Raw genomic sequence first — 15,153 nt, 5'->3', positions numbered from 1 at the left:
TCACTAATTTATTTTTCCATGAGAAATGTAGAGATTACGATGTGTTGTTGACAGAAAGAAACGAGGCTTGTGCAGGAACGATGGTTCCTTGAATGAACACATTGTGAGGCTGTTTTGTGACTCGGCTCTGTGAGGTTAAAAACATGAAATGGAAAAGAGCATGTCCAATAACACCTATATTGCCAATAGTGCTTTCTAAGTTAATCATTAAATCCTAAGCCGAATATCCTATTGACGATCCCAATCACTAATCCCAATCTTAACAAATAACCACAAAACACAACCACTAAACTTACATCAAAACCCAGCCCCTAACCAATGCTAAGAATATAAGAAATAGGGGCAGCAGAAGCCACCTGGCCCCTTCAGCCCACCCCGCCATTCAATAACATCTTGGCTGATCTGATCTTGGCCTCAATTTCGCTTCCCTGCCATCTCCTCATAAACCTTGACATCACTCTCTTGCAAAAAGCACGCTATCTGCAACTTAAATATTTTCAATGACCCAGACTCCACTGTTCTTTGGGGTAGAGAATTTCAAAGATTCACGACCCTCAAAGAGAAGAAATTCCTCTTCATTTCCATTTTAAATGGGCGCCCCCTTATGCTCAGGCTTTGCCACCTAGTTGTAGATTCCCCCACAAGAAGAAACAGAGATCAGTGGGGAACCTAAAGACCTGATAAAGGAAGTATTTAAACAATTATTTTGATGCAAGAAATACTGCAGGGTATGTTAGTAATAAGTAATTGTAATCAACTAACCCATCAAAATTAGCAAAGGCAATTTCAAAGGTCAGAACATTTAAAGTTGATCACATGCAGTATGTGTGGAGATCTATTAACCGCATTCAACAAACGTTAAATACAGGAAATAACAGATTTACCGTCTTACGATAGTTCTATCAAGGGTTGGTTGAAAGGAACCTTAAATGAGTGTAAAGTGAGACACGCCGGTTCAGTCTGAGACATCCACAAGCCGGATACTCAAATGAAACAAGTTTGGGATTTGATGTGGGAAAAGATGAATTGCGTGAGAAGTGAAATAATCTAGAGTAAGAGAAAGCCCAGAATGGAAGGGAAGGGAACATTAATGAGTCTATTTTTATGGAGAAATCCAATATTGGACACAGGGTGTTTGAAACAATCCTGAGGCAGAACATTACTGTCCAGCTCAGGGACAGGGTTATACAGAGCAGCAGGAACAATGACTGAGGGCCAGAATGATCATGTTCAGTGCCCAATGGGGGCCCAGGAAATCATGTCCCAGTCACTGAGGTGGTCTTGGGTATTTACCCAGCATTCCCCGCGATGGAGAATGTGCCGAGCCCAGACTACAGGGGCCCAGTGCGCAGGCGCGAGACCTGGCGGTATGTGGAGCATGCGCGGTGCGTGTAATGGCGGAGCGGCTGTGGTGAAATGTGTTACGCCAAACAGCTCAATCCCCGCGGGGCGGAGGGGAGTAAAGGACCAGCGGGGAGCCGGGGAGGCTTCAGAAACACCTGGTGCCCGCCGGAAGCCCGGAATAATAACCGGAATATCGGCGGCTGCAGCCTCGAGGCTTTCTCCCGGTCACAGGTCCCGGGTAACGGCGGCCATCTTTGTACAGGAAGGCAGGGTCAGTCCTCCGCCATCTTGGTACAGTGAGCAGCAAAGCGCATGCGCGGCCAATTTGGTAAAGTAAGAGCTGAGTTATTTTATTCTCACACCTCGGATTTCTCTCATTGTTCTGATCTCCAAAGTGTATCGTCCCAACCTGCTCAACCTGTCCTCATCAGAGAACCCCCTCCTCGCCGGAATCAACCTCTGAACAGCCTCCAGTGTAAGTATATCCTTCCTTAAACACACAGTATTCCAGGTGTGGTCCCACCAATACCCTGTACACTTGGAGCAGGACCTCTCTGCTTAAACACACAGTATTCCAGGTGTGGTCCCACCAACACCCTGTACACTTGGAGCAGGACTTCTCTGCTTAAACACACAGTGTTCCAGGTGTGGTCTCACCAATACCCTGTACACTTGGAGCAGGACTTCTCTGCTTAAACACAGAGTATTCCAGGTGTGGTCCCACCAATACCCTGTACACTTGGAGCAGGATTCTCTGCTTAAACACACAGTGTTCCAGGTGTGGTCCCACCAACACCCTGTATACTTGGAGCAGGACTTCTCTGCTTCAACACACAGTGTTCCAGGTGTGGTCCCACCAATACCCTGTACACTTGGAGCAGGACTTCTCTGCTTAAACACACAGTGTTCCAGGTGTGGTCTCACCAATACCCTGTACACTTGGAGCAGGACTTCTCTGCTTAAACACACAGTATTCCAGGTGTGGTCTCACCAATACCCTGTACACTTGGAGCAGGACTTCTCTGCTTTTTATTCTATCCCCCTTACAATAAAGGCCAACATTACATTTACCTTCCTGACTACTTCCTGAACCTGCAGACTAACTTTTTGTGTTTTATGCACAAACACCCTCAGGTCTCTCTGTCCTGTAGCACTTTGCAATTTTTCTCCATTTAAATTATAATTTGCTTTTCTATTATTTCTGCCAAAGTGGATAACCTCACATTTTCCCATATTATACTCCATCTGACAAATTTTTGCCCACTCATTTACCCTGTCTATATCCCTTTGGAAATTTTTTTTGTCCTCAATTTGCTTTCCCACCCATCTTTGTATCATCAGCAAACTTGGCTACATTACACTTGGTTCTTTTATCCAAGTCATTAATATAGATTTTAAATAGTTGAGGACCTAGCACCGATTCCTGCGGCACCCCACTGGTTACCATTTGCCAACCAGAAAAAGACCCATTTATCCCGACTCTCTGTTTTCTGTTAGTTAACCAATCCTCTATCTGTGCTAATATACTGCCCCCAACCCAGTGAGCTTTTATCTTGTGTAGTAATCTCTTATGTGCAATCTTATCAAATGCCTTCTGGAAATCCAAATACACCACATCCACTGGTTCCGCCTTATCCATCCTACTCATTACACCCTCAAAGAACACCAGCAAATTTGTCTAACATGATTTCCCTTTCATGAAGCCATACTGACTCTGCTTGATTGAATCAAGCTTTTCCAAATGTCCCGCTACTGCTTCCTTAATAATGGTCTCCAGCACTTTCCCAATGACAGATGTTAGGCTAACTGGTCTATAGTTTCCTGCTTTTTGACTGCCTCCTTTTTTAAATATAGGCGTTACATTTTCGGTTTTCCAATCTGTTGGGACTGCCCCAGAATCCAGGGAATTTTGGTAGATTACAACTAATGTGTCCACTATCTCTGCAGCCACTTCTCTTAAGATCCTACGATGTAAACCATCAGGGCAAGGTGACTTGTCTGCCTTTAGTCCCATTATTTTACTGAGTATGACTTCATTATGAATTGTTATTGTATTAAGTTCTTCCCTCACGAAAGCCCCTTGATTATACACTTCGGTATTACTCTCAGTGACTGAGTGTTTTACTGTAATTGAACTGATCTTGGATTGTTTCTGTCAGATATTAACTCCTGCACGGTCCCAGCAAACACTCCCACTCCCTCGTCCCTCCGATGTTGCTGCTGGATTGCTTTGTGAAGACGGGCTAATGGAGAGAAACACCCTGCACGGAATGATCCCAAATTGATCATCTCCAAGGGACAAGGCTTGCAGCTTTAATCATTCTCTGTCCTTTCCCCCCAGGCCCAGTTCCTTTGCTCAGATTCTGATAAAAGTAAATTGGGAAAAGTGCACTTTGATTTTTACAGATTGAATTATTGCAGAGAGCTGCGCATGCACAGTTCAGCCCCACCCCCTGTGTCGTTCCCAGTGAGCAGAGGAGCACATGCCCTCCCCTCCCCCAGCACTGCCTGTGATCGCCATTCACTCAGTGAGCGGAAGAAGATGGTTTAAAACAGCCGGGAATGGTGACACCGTGTCCCCGGGGTAAGGCAGCGAGCAGCAGCCTCCTTACAGCAGTGCAGCGCTTTGCGAGTGTGTCCGCAGATGGGCTCAGAGATCGGCATTGAGTCCGGGGGGAGTTCAGGGGGAGTCGTGGGCTGTGTGTAAGAGGCAGAGTGGACCAAGAATCAGTGTCAGTGCGTGATGTGAGTGGGGGAAGGGAGAGGCCATTCTCGGGCTGTGTTTCGACAACGTGTGTCCAGGGTAAGGGAGACAGAATGGGCAGAATCTGCTGTTTACAATCTGCTGCTTTCTCTCCAAACCAGGAGTGAACGTTCCTGGTTTAGTTCCCTCGGGGGCTGTGTCTAAGGGCAGAGTGGATCAGGAACTAGTTCCGGAACAAGATGTGAGTGGGGGAAGCGAGAGGCCATTCTCGGACTGTGTATGGATAGTGTAAGCTAACAGAGAAAGTAAATCACCTCGCTCTTTCCAATCATTGCTGCTTTCTTTCTCCAAATCAGCAGTGAATGTTCCTGATTCAGTTCCAATCTCACTGTGTCTGTTGTTATTGGGCAGTGAGCAGTGGAAACACAGCCTGACAGTGAGAATGTGAGGAGTTTCACAAAGTGCATCTATTGCAGGCACCAGGAGAGGAGTGTGGGAGAAGATATTTTAAAGACGGGTTATATTGTTTCGGTGAGTTGAGTTTTCCAGAACCGTGTTGCTGATGATTGAGAGATACATTGTCACTCCCTCAGATACATCATAATGTCCCCGCATCCATATCTTAGAACTAATAATGTTCTCGTATTATTATTCTCAGAACAAAATTCTTCAACCAGCCAGAACAAATGTGATCATTCCTCCACCTGGAACACAAGGAACAGTGCAGGCAGCTCCTTCTCACACACAGTAAGTAGATTATCACTCACAGAGCGCAGAGTCTCAGAACTGGCCTCAATCCTATTGTCACAGGCAGCAGAAGCTGTCAGTCCCACAGTGATCCGAAGTGGCAGAGTTACATTGTGAATCTTACAGCCACATGGAGCAGTGTAATCACATGCTGTTTCACCATTGAAACAGATCACACTGACAGTACATTAAACACCAACACTCATTTGCCAGAAACTGGCAGGTGGAGAATAAAAGACAATCATCTATCAGAAAAAATGTTAAACAGGTAGTATAAACCTCACTCGCATATCAGAAGCTGATGGGTACAGAGCAAAAGCCATATTCATGTTTCAGAATCTGACGGATTCAGTATTTAAACCCCCCGAACATACCAGAAGATGACTGGTGCAGAATAAACCCCACATTCCCGTACCACAGACTGACAGATACAGAATACAACACACACCCACATATATGAAAGTGACAGTAACAGAATAAAATCCCCACTTGCATACCACAGAGTGACAGGTAAAGTGTAAATCCCATGTGCACATATCGGAAAACTGAAAGGCAGTAAGTAAAATTGTTACTTACATCGCAGGAACTGATAGGGGCAGAGTAAAACCCACACCCACACATCTGAACAATGACATGGAGAACGCAAAATCTTCACTCACACATCAGAGAAATACAGGTAAAAATTAACATTGATTCTCACGTTCACATACCAGAGACTGGAAAATACAGAGGAAATTCTACACTCACATAGCAGGAAATGACAGGTACAGTCTAAAACACACAATCAAGTAACAGGAACAAATAGGTACAGTCCAACATAGAAGAAACTGAGAAGCACAGATTGAACCTCAACATACACCAAAATCTGACACTTACAGAAAAATACACACACTCACATATCAGAGACTGAGAGATACAGTATAAAACCCACACTCACATATCAGAGACTGAGAGATACAGTATAAAACCCATACTCACATATCAGAGACTGAGAGATACAGTATAAAACCCATACTCACATATCAGAGACTGAGAGATATGGTATAAAACCCATACTCACATATCAGAGACTGAGAGATATAGTATAAAACCCATACTCACATATCATAGACTGAGAGATACAGTATAAAACCCACACTCACATATCAGAGACTGAGAGATACAATATAAAACCCACACTCACATCAGAGACTGAGAGATACAGTATAAAACCCATACTCACATATCAGAGACTGAGAGATACAGTATAAAACCCACACTCACATATCAGAGACTGAGAGATACAGTATAAAACCCATACTCACATATCAGAGACTGAGAGATACAGTATAAAACCCACACTCACATATCTGAGACTGAGTGATACAGTATAAAACACATACTCACATATCAGAGGCTGAGAGATACAGTATATACCCATACTCACATATCAGAGACTGAGAGATACGGTATAAAACCCACACTCACATATCAGAGACTGAGAGATACAGTATAAAACCCATACTCACATATAAGAGGCTGAGAGATACAGTATAAAACCCATACTCACATATCAGAGACTGAGAGATACAGTATAAAACCCACACTCACATATCAGAGACTGAGAGATACAATATAAAACCCATACTCACATATCAGAGGCTGACATATTACAATCCATATTCCCATAACATAAATTGACAGACAGTGACATGCCCATACTCACGAGCCAGTAATTGACAGGTACAGGGTAAAGATCTCTCTTTCATTACAGAAACTGACAGGTACAAAGGAAAGTCCACTCACAATTAAACAGAAACTGGCAGTTATAGAGTAAGGCCCACAATCAAATGTCAGAACTTGACAGATACAGCATAAAATCCAGACTCCCATAACAGAAATGGAGATACAGAGAAAGGCCCACACTCACATAGCAGAGATAGATAGATACAGAGTAAAACTCAGACTCATTTACCAGAGACCGACAGATTCAGCAGAAAACTCACTCCATAACAAAAATTGATAGAGTATTTGTTTTATTTTCTAACTATCAGGAATTGGGGGTGCAGAGTAAAACAATACTAACATACTGGAGAATGCCGGGTATGGAGTAGAGCTCACATTCACATAACAGAGATGGACAGATACAGCACAGAACACACTCACACACCAGGAATGGAAAGATACATAGAAACATAGAAAATAGGTGCAGGAGCAGGCCATTCGGCCCTTCGAGCCTGCATTGCAATTCAGTATGATCATGGCTGATCATGCAACTTCAGTACCCCACTCCCGCTTTCTCTCCCTATCCCTTGATCCCCTTAGCCGTAAAGACCACATCTAACGCCCTCTTGAATATATCCAACGAACTGGACTCCACAACTTTCTGTGGTAGAGAATTGCACAGGTTTACCACTCTCTGGGTGAAAAAGTTTCTCCTCATTTCAGTCCTATAAGGCTTATCCCTTATCCTTAGATTGTGACCCCAGGTTCTGGACTTCCCCAACATCGGGAACATTCTTCCTACATCTAACCTGTCCACTCCCGTCATAATGTTACATGTTTCTATGAGATCCCCTCTCATTCCTCTAAATTCCAGTGACTATAAGCCTAGCTGATCCAGTCTTTCTTCATATGTCAGTCCTGCCATCACAGGAATCAGTCTGGTGAACCTTCGCTGCACTCCCTCAATAGCAAGCACGTCCTTGCTCAGATTAAGAGACCAAAACTGCACAGAATACTCAAGGTGTGGTCTCACCAAGGCCCTATACAATTGCAGTACGACCTCCCTGCTCCTATACTCAAATCCTCTCGCTATGAATGCCAGCATGCTATTTGCTTTCTTTACTGCCTGCCGTACCTGCATGCCTACCTTCAGTGACTGATGTACCATGATACCCAGGTCTCTTTGCACCTCCCACTTTACTAACCTGTCACCATTCAGATAATCTGCCTTCCTGTTTTTGCCACCAAAGTGAATAACCTCACATTTATACACACTATACTGCATCTGCCATGCATTTGTCCATTCACCTAACCTATCCAAGTCACCCTGCAACCTCTTAGCACCTCCTCACAGCTCACACTGCCATCCAGCTTTGTGTCATCTGCAAACTTGGAGATATTACACTCAATTCCTTCATCTAAATCATTGATGTATATTGCAAATAGCTGGGATCCCAGCACTGAACCTTGCGGCACCCCACTAGTCACTGCCTGCCATTCTGAAAAGGACCTGTTTATTCCCACACTTTGCTTCCTGTTTGCCAACCGGTTCTCCCACCACGTCAATACATTACCCCCAATACTATGGGCCCAAGACTCCACACGATAAAAAACGGTCACCCCTCCAAGCTGGGCGCCCGTTTTTCGCGCCTAAAACGGCGCCGGAAAAAAACTCGCGATTCTGGAGAGCCCTGCAGCTCCTTGTCTGCTTGGTGCGGCGCCCAGGGGGGGTGGAGCCTACACTCGCATCGATTTTGTAAGTGGGAGGGGGCGGGTACGATTTAAATTATTTTTTTTCCTGCCGGCAACGCTGCGCGTGCGCGTTGGAGCGTTCGCGCATGCTCAGTGTGAAGGACACATTGGCACTCGGCCATTTTTGTAGTTCTTTGTAGCTGTTTAGTTTTTGAACATTTTTAAATAAAAGCACATTGCCATCAGCACTGAGAAGGCTGCAGGAAGCCTCAGAAAGTTCAGGCAGCCGTTTCCCGACAACATCCCCCTTTTGCCGTCGGGAAATGGCTCCTCAATTTTTGTGGCTTCCTGCAGCCTTCTGTCTCCTTTCCTCCCTCCCTCCCTCCCTCCCGCCATCTGGAATGGCTTTGTCCCCCCCCCTGCGTTCAGTCGGTCTGTTCACTCCCTCCCTCCCTCCCTCCCGCCATCTGGAACGGCTTTGTCCCCCCCCTGCGTTCAGTCGCTCGGTTCACTCCCGCCCGCCCACCTTCGGGAACGGCTGCCTCATTTTGTGAGGCTTGCTGCAGCATTCTCCCTGGCTGAAGAACGTTCACACAGATAGGAAGATGCTTTATTTAATCTCTTCTTTGCTTATAAATGTTTATTCAGGTTGGATTTATTTGTATAATATTTGTATAAAAACAATAAGGATTGATTGTAGAATTTAATGACTTCCCTCCCCCCCCACCCACACCTCGTTCTGGACGCCTAATTTGAAATCTGCGCCTGATTTTTTAATGTGCAGAACAGGTTTTTTCAGTTCTACAAAAATCTTCACTTGCTCCATTCTGAGTTAGTTTGGAGTACGTTTTCACTGTGGAAACTTTCAAATCAGGCGTCAGTGGCCGGACACGCCCCCTTTTGAAGAAAAAATTCTGTTCCAAAGTGGAACTGTTCTACCTGACTAGAACTGCAGAAAAAAAAATGTGGACATTAAATTTGCACACTAATCTCTTGTGTGGGATCTTGTCAAAAGCCTTTTGAAATTCCAAATACACCACATCCACTGGTTCTCCCTTGTCCACTCTACTAGTTACATCCTCAAAAAACTCTAGAAGATTTGTCAAGCATGATTTCCCTTTCATAAATCCATGCTGACTTGGACCGATCCTGTCACTGCTTTCCAAATGCTCTGTTATTACATCTTTAATAATTGATTCCAGCATTTTCCCCACCACCGATGTCAGGCCAACCGGTCTATAATTCCCTGTTTTCTCTCTCCCTCCTTTTTAAAAAGTTGGGTTACATTAGCTACCCTCCAATCCATAGGTACTGATCCAGAGTCAATGGAATTCTGGAAAATGATCACCAATGCATCTACTATTTCTAGGGCCACTTTTTTAACTACGCTGGGATGCAGACTATCAGGCCCTGGGGATTTATCGGCCTTCAGTCCCATCAGTTTCCCTCCAACCATTTCCTGACTAATAAGGATTTCCCTCAGTTCCTCCTTCCCGCTAGACCCTCGGTCCCCTAGTATTTTTGGGAGGTTATTCGTGTCTTCCTTAGTGAAGACAGAACCAAAGTATTTGTTCAATTGTTCTGCCTTTTCCTTGTTCCCCATTATGAATTCACCTGATTCTGACTGCAAGGGACCTACATTAGACTTCACTAATCTTTTTCTCTTCACATATCTATAAAAGCTTTTGCAGTCAGTTTTTTATGTTCCCTGCAAGCTTACTCACGTATTCTATTTTCCCCCTCCTAATTACACCCTTAGTCCTCCTCTGCTGAATCTAAATTTCTCCCAGTCCTCAGGTTTGCTGCTTTTTCAGGCCAATTTATATGCCTCTTCCTTGGATTTAACACAGTCGCTAATTTGCCTTGTGAGCCACGGTTGAGCCACCATTCCTGTTTTATTTTTATGCCAGACAGGGATGTACAATAGTTGTAATTCATCCATGTGATCTTTAAATGTCTGCCATTGCCTATCCACCGTCAACCCTTTAAGTTTCATTCGCCAGTTTATCCCAGCCAAATCACGTCTCATACCATTGAAGTTTCCTTTAAGTTCAGGACCCTAGTCTCTGAGTTAACTGTGTTGCTCTCCAGCTTAATGAAGAATTCTACCATATTATGGTCACTTTTCCCCAAGGGGCCATGCAAGACCAGATTGCTAATTAATCCTCTCTCGTTGCACAAGACCCAGTCTAGGATGGCCAGCTCTCCAGTTGGTTCCTCGACATATTGGTTTAGAAAACCATCCCTTATACACTCCAGAAAATCCTCCTCCACAGTATTGCTACAAGTTTGGTTAGCCCAATCAATATGCAGGTTGTCACCCATGATAACTGCTGTACCCTTATTGCACGCGTCCCTAATTTCCTGTTTGATGCCATCCCCAACCCCCCTACTACTGTTTGATGGTCTGTACACAACCCCAACTAACGTTTTCTGCCCTTCGATGTTTCGCAGCTCTACCCATATAGATTCCACATTATCCCAGCCAATGTCCTTCATTACTGTTGCATTAACCTCCTCTTTAACCATTAACACTACACCACCTCCTTTTCCTTTCTGGCTATCCTTCCTGAATATTTAATACCCCTGGATGTTATGTTCCCAGCCTTGGTTACCCTGGAGCCATGTCTCAGTAATACCAATTACATCATATCCGTTAACAGATATCTGTGCAGTTAATTCGTCCACCTTATTACAATGCTTCTCGCTTTGAGACTCAGAGCCTTCAGGCTTGTTATTTTTAAACACTCTTTGTCCTTTTAGAATTATGTTGTAATGTGGCCCTTTTTGATACAGAATTAAACCCACAGGCAATTACCAGAAATTGACAGGTACAGGATAAAATCCATGCTCTCGTATCAGAAACTAACATACAGAGTAAAACCCTCATCCACATACCAGAGATGGACAGATAGAGTCAAATCCACACTCCCATACCAGACACTCACTATATAAGAAAATAAGAACATAAGAAATAGGAGCAGGAGTGGGCCATATGGTCCCTCGAGCCTGCTCCACTGTTTAATACGATCATGGCTGATCCGATCATGGACTCAGGTCCACTTCCCTGCCCGTTCCCCATAACCCTGTATTCCTTTATCGGTTAAGACACTGTCTATCTCTGTCTTAAATATATTCAATGTCCCAGCTTCCACAGCTCTCTGAGGCAGCGAATTCCACAGGTTTATAACCCTCTGTGAGAAGAAATTCCTCCTCACCTCAGTTTTAAATGGGGTGCCCCTTATTCTAATATTATGCCCCCTAGTTCTAGTCTCCCCCGATCAGTGAAAACATCCTCTCTGCTACCACCTTCTCAAGCCCCCTCATTATCTTATACGTTTCGATAAATCACCTCTCATTCATTCTTCTGAATTCTAATGAGTAGAGGCCCAACCTCCTCAACCTTTTCTCATAAGTCAACCCCTCATCTCAACCAAGTGAACTTTCTCTCAACTTCCTCCAAAGCAAGTATATCCTTTCATAAATATGGAAACCAAAACTGCACGCAGTATTCCAGGTGTGGCCTCACCAATACCCTGTATAACTGTAGCAAGACCTCCCTGCTCTTATACTCCAACCCCTTTGCAAAAAAGGCCAAGATTGCATTGGCCTTCCTGATCACTTGCTGCACCTGCATACTAACCTTTTGTGTTTCATGCAGAAGTACCCCCAGGTCCCTCACTACTGCAGCACTTTGCAATCTTTCTCCATTCAAATAATAACTTGTTCTTTGATTTTTTTCTGCCACATTGCATCACTTCACACTTTCCAACATTACACTCCATCTGCCAAATTTTTGCCACTCACTTAGCCTGTCTGTGTCCTTTTGCAGATTACGTGTGTCCTCCTCACACATTGCTTTTCCTCCCATCTTTGTATTGCCAGCAAACTTGGCTACGTTACACTCGGTCCCTTCTTCCAAGTCGTTAATATAGATTGTAAATAGTTGGGGTCCGAACACTGATCCCTGCGGCACCCCACTAGTTACTGATTGCCAACCGGAAAATGAACCATTTATCCTGACTCTCTGTTTTCTGTTAGTTAGCCAATCCTCTATCCATGCTAATATATTACCCCCAGCCCCGTGAACTTTTATCTTGTACAGTAACCTTTTATGTGGAACCTTGTCAAATGTCTTCTGGGAGTCCAAATACACCACACCCACTTTATCCACCCTGTTCATTACATGCTCAAAGAATTAACCTCCCCTTCATAATTCCATGCTGACTGCCTGACCGAATTATGCTTTTCCAAATGGCGTGCTACTGCTTCTTGAAGAATGAACTCTTCAACATTTTCCCAACCACAGATGTTAGGCGAACTGGTCTATAGTTTCCTGCTTTTTGTCTGCCTCCTTTTTAACCGAGTGTGGTTCTCAGTCCCCGGGCAACACCGAGTGTGACTCTCAGTCCCCGGGTAACACCGAGTGTGGCTCTCAGTCCCCGGGTAACACTGAGTGTGGCTCTCAGTCCCCGGGCAACACCGAGTGTGGCTCTCAGTCCCCGGGTAACACTGAGTGTGGCTCTCAGTCCCCGGGTAACACCGAGTGTGGCTCTCGGTCCCCGGGTAACACCGAGTGTGGCTCTCGGTCCCCGGGTAACACCGAGTGTGTCTCTCGGTCCCCGGGCAACACCGAGTGCGGCTCTCAGTCCCCGGGTAACACCGAGTGCGGCTCTCAGTCCCCGGGTAACACCGAGTGCGGCTCTCAGTCCCCGGGCAACACCGAGTGCGGCTCTCAGTCCCCGGGTAACACCGAGTGCGGCTCTCAGTCCCCGGGTAACACCGAGTGCGGCTCTCAGTCCCCGGGCAACACCGAGTGCGGCTCTCAGTCCCCGGGTAACACCGAGTGCGGCTCTCAGTCCCCGGGTAACACCGAGTGCGGCTCTCAGTCCCCGGGTAACACCGAGTGTGGCTCTCAGTCCCCGGGTAACACCGAGTGCGGCTCTCAGTCCCCGGGTAACACCGAGTGCGGCTCTCGTCCCCGGGCCACACCGACCGCGGCTCTCGGGCCCCGGGCAACGCCGAGTGCGGCTCACGGGCCCCGGGCAACACCGACCGCGGCTCTCGGGCCCTGAGTCAGAGCCACCGGGCCCGGCACCAGAAACCCCCGGGGGCAGCCCCTCCCCCACACCAGGAAAACAACAACTTACATTTATACAGCAGGCCCAGCAATTCCCAGCCGCTCTGTATCAGTGGGCGCTGGATGTGGAAGTCACTCACTGGCCTCCTGTGTGGGTCTGTTTGTTACATCAGTTTGAGCTGGATGGAGAGGGGTAGAAGTTACTGGGTTTCACCCCCAGTACTTCTGGGTCCAGTGGGACCAACAATTGCCCATGTGGGCCTGTCGAGGGAGGTGGGTTCCCCTCCCTGAAGGACAGTACTGACCCAGATGTGTTTTTATGACAATCCGGCAGCTTTGATGGTCACTTTTTTCTCGTGCCGGCCCCACAAATGACCAGATTCATTAAACTCAATTTCACAATCTGCCTTTGTGTTTTTGTGGGTTCTCTCTCACACTCCCTTTTTCCTGTTTGAAATTCACTTTACAGGATGTTAAATGGGGAGGATTTGTAGACTGGAAGCTCAAACCAAACATCACCTCAAGATCTGACAGTCACTCGGTACATCGGGACTGGAATATCATCAGCTTTTGACCATGGAAGCAGAAGGCACCGTTCACAGTGGGGAGAAATGGTACACGTGCTCTGTGTGTGGACAAGGCTTCAGTCGATCATCCAACCTGGAGAGACACAAGTGCAGTCACACTGGGGAGAAACCGTGTAAATGTGGGGATTGTGGGAAACGTTTCAACTACCCATCCCAGCTGGAAACACATCGGCGAGTTCACACTGGGGAGAGGCCGTTCACCTGCTCCAACTGTGGGAAGGGATTCACTCAGTCATCCGACCTGCTGACACACCAGCGAGTTCACACTGGGGAGAGGCCGTTCAGCTGCTCTAAGTGTGGGAAGGGATTCTCTCTGTCAGGCAACCTGCTGAGACACCAGCGAGTTCACAAGTGACCGCAGGGGTTGGATTCTGTTGTTATTGCTGCTGGTAATCACATCCTAGACTGCATCGTGTTCATTCTGACAGTTGGGGTTTATAAATCCTGTAACGCTGATGGTAATAACTCCTGTAACTGGAAAGAGGTATAATATTTGGGATATGGACACATAAATTACTTTTGCTTTCAACACATTGCTGTGGATTTTTGTCTTTCCCACCTGAGTGTATAGCATCACCTGGCTGGAGCTGAGAAAGGACAATCTGTGGGGAGGATCTTACAGGGGGAACAGAACTTCAGCCTGGACACAGTCCTTCAGGGCCACACTGAGATAACCTCATTCTTCTGAACTCCAATGTGTATAGGCCCAACCAAATCAACCTATCTTCATAAGTCAATCCGCTCATCTCCGGAATCAACTCTGGAATCTGCAGCAGACATGAGCAAGGACCTGAGGCTTATTAAATGACACATATTTCATTACAGACAAGGTTACACTGGGAGAAATGTTCAGTTAGAACATGAGAACATAAGAAATAGGAGCAGGAGTAGGCCATTTGACCCCTCGGGCCTGCTCCGCCATTCAATAAGATCATGGCTGATCTGATCATGGACTCAGTTCCACTTCCCTGCCCACTCCCCATAAGCCTTTACTGACTTATTGCTCAAACATCTCTCTATCTCCGCCTTAAATATATTCAAAGACCCAGCCTCCACAGCTCTCCTGGGCAAGGAATTCCATGGATTTGCAACCCTCAGAGAAGAAATTCCGCATCTCAGTTTTAATTGGGTGGCCCCTTATTCTAAGACTATGTCCCCTAGTTTTAGTTTCCCGTGTAAGTGGAAATATCCTCTCTGCATCCACCTATCAAGCCCCCTCATTATCTTATGTTTCGATAAAATCACCTCTCATTCTTCTGAACTCCAATGTGTTTAGGCCCAACCTACTCAAGCTA

The 15,153-nt window shown here is 45.8% G+C and overlaps 1 protein-coding gene across 1 annotated transcript; it reads left to right on the top strand.

Annotated features, from left to right (window-relative positions):
- The first annotated feature begins 1,675 nt into the window (after positions 1-1,675).
- On the top strand, positions 1,676-14,376 carry LOC139256317 (zinc finger protein 239-like). The gene is made up of 3 exons (XM_070874194.1): positions 1,676-1,819; positions 4,707-4,795; positions 13,741-14,376. The coding sequence occupies exon 3, from the start codon at positions 13,848-13,850 to the stop codon at positions 14,211-14,213; it is 366 nt and encodes a 121-aa protein (XP_070730295.1). The 5' UTR covers positions 1,676-1,819; positions 4,707-4,795; positions 13,741-13,847; the 3' UTR covers positions 14,214-14,376.
- The last annotated feature ends 777 nt before the right edge of the window (positions 14,377-15,153 follow it).

Source organism: Pristiophorus japonicus, unplaced genomic scaffold (genome assembly GCF_044704955.1).
Source record: "Pristiophorus japonicus isolate sPriJap1 unplaced genomic scaffold, sPriJap1.hap1 HAP1_SCAFFOLD_71, whole genome shotgun sequence".
Lineage (NCBI taxonomy): Eukaryota > Metazoa > Chordata > Chondrichthyes > Pristiophoridae > Pristiophorus > Pristiophorus japonicus.
Note: the sequence above shows the minus strand (reverse complement) of the source record. Positions and strands in the feature narration are given on the sequence as shown.

Excerpts from the sequence above, each read along its gene's own strand:
- LOC139256317 (XM_070874194.1), top strand. The coding sequence starts at position 13,848 with ATGGAAGCAGAAGGCACCGTTCACAGTGGGGAGAAATGGTACACGTGC.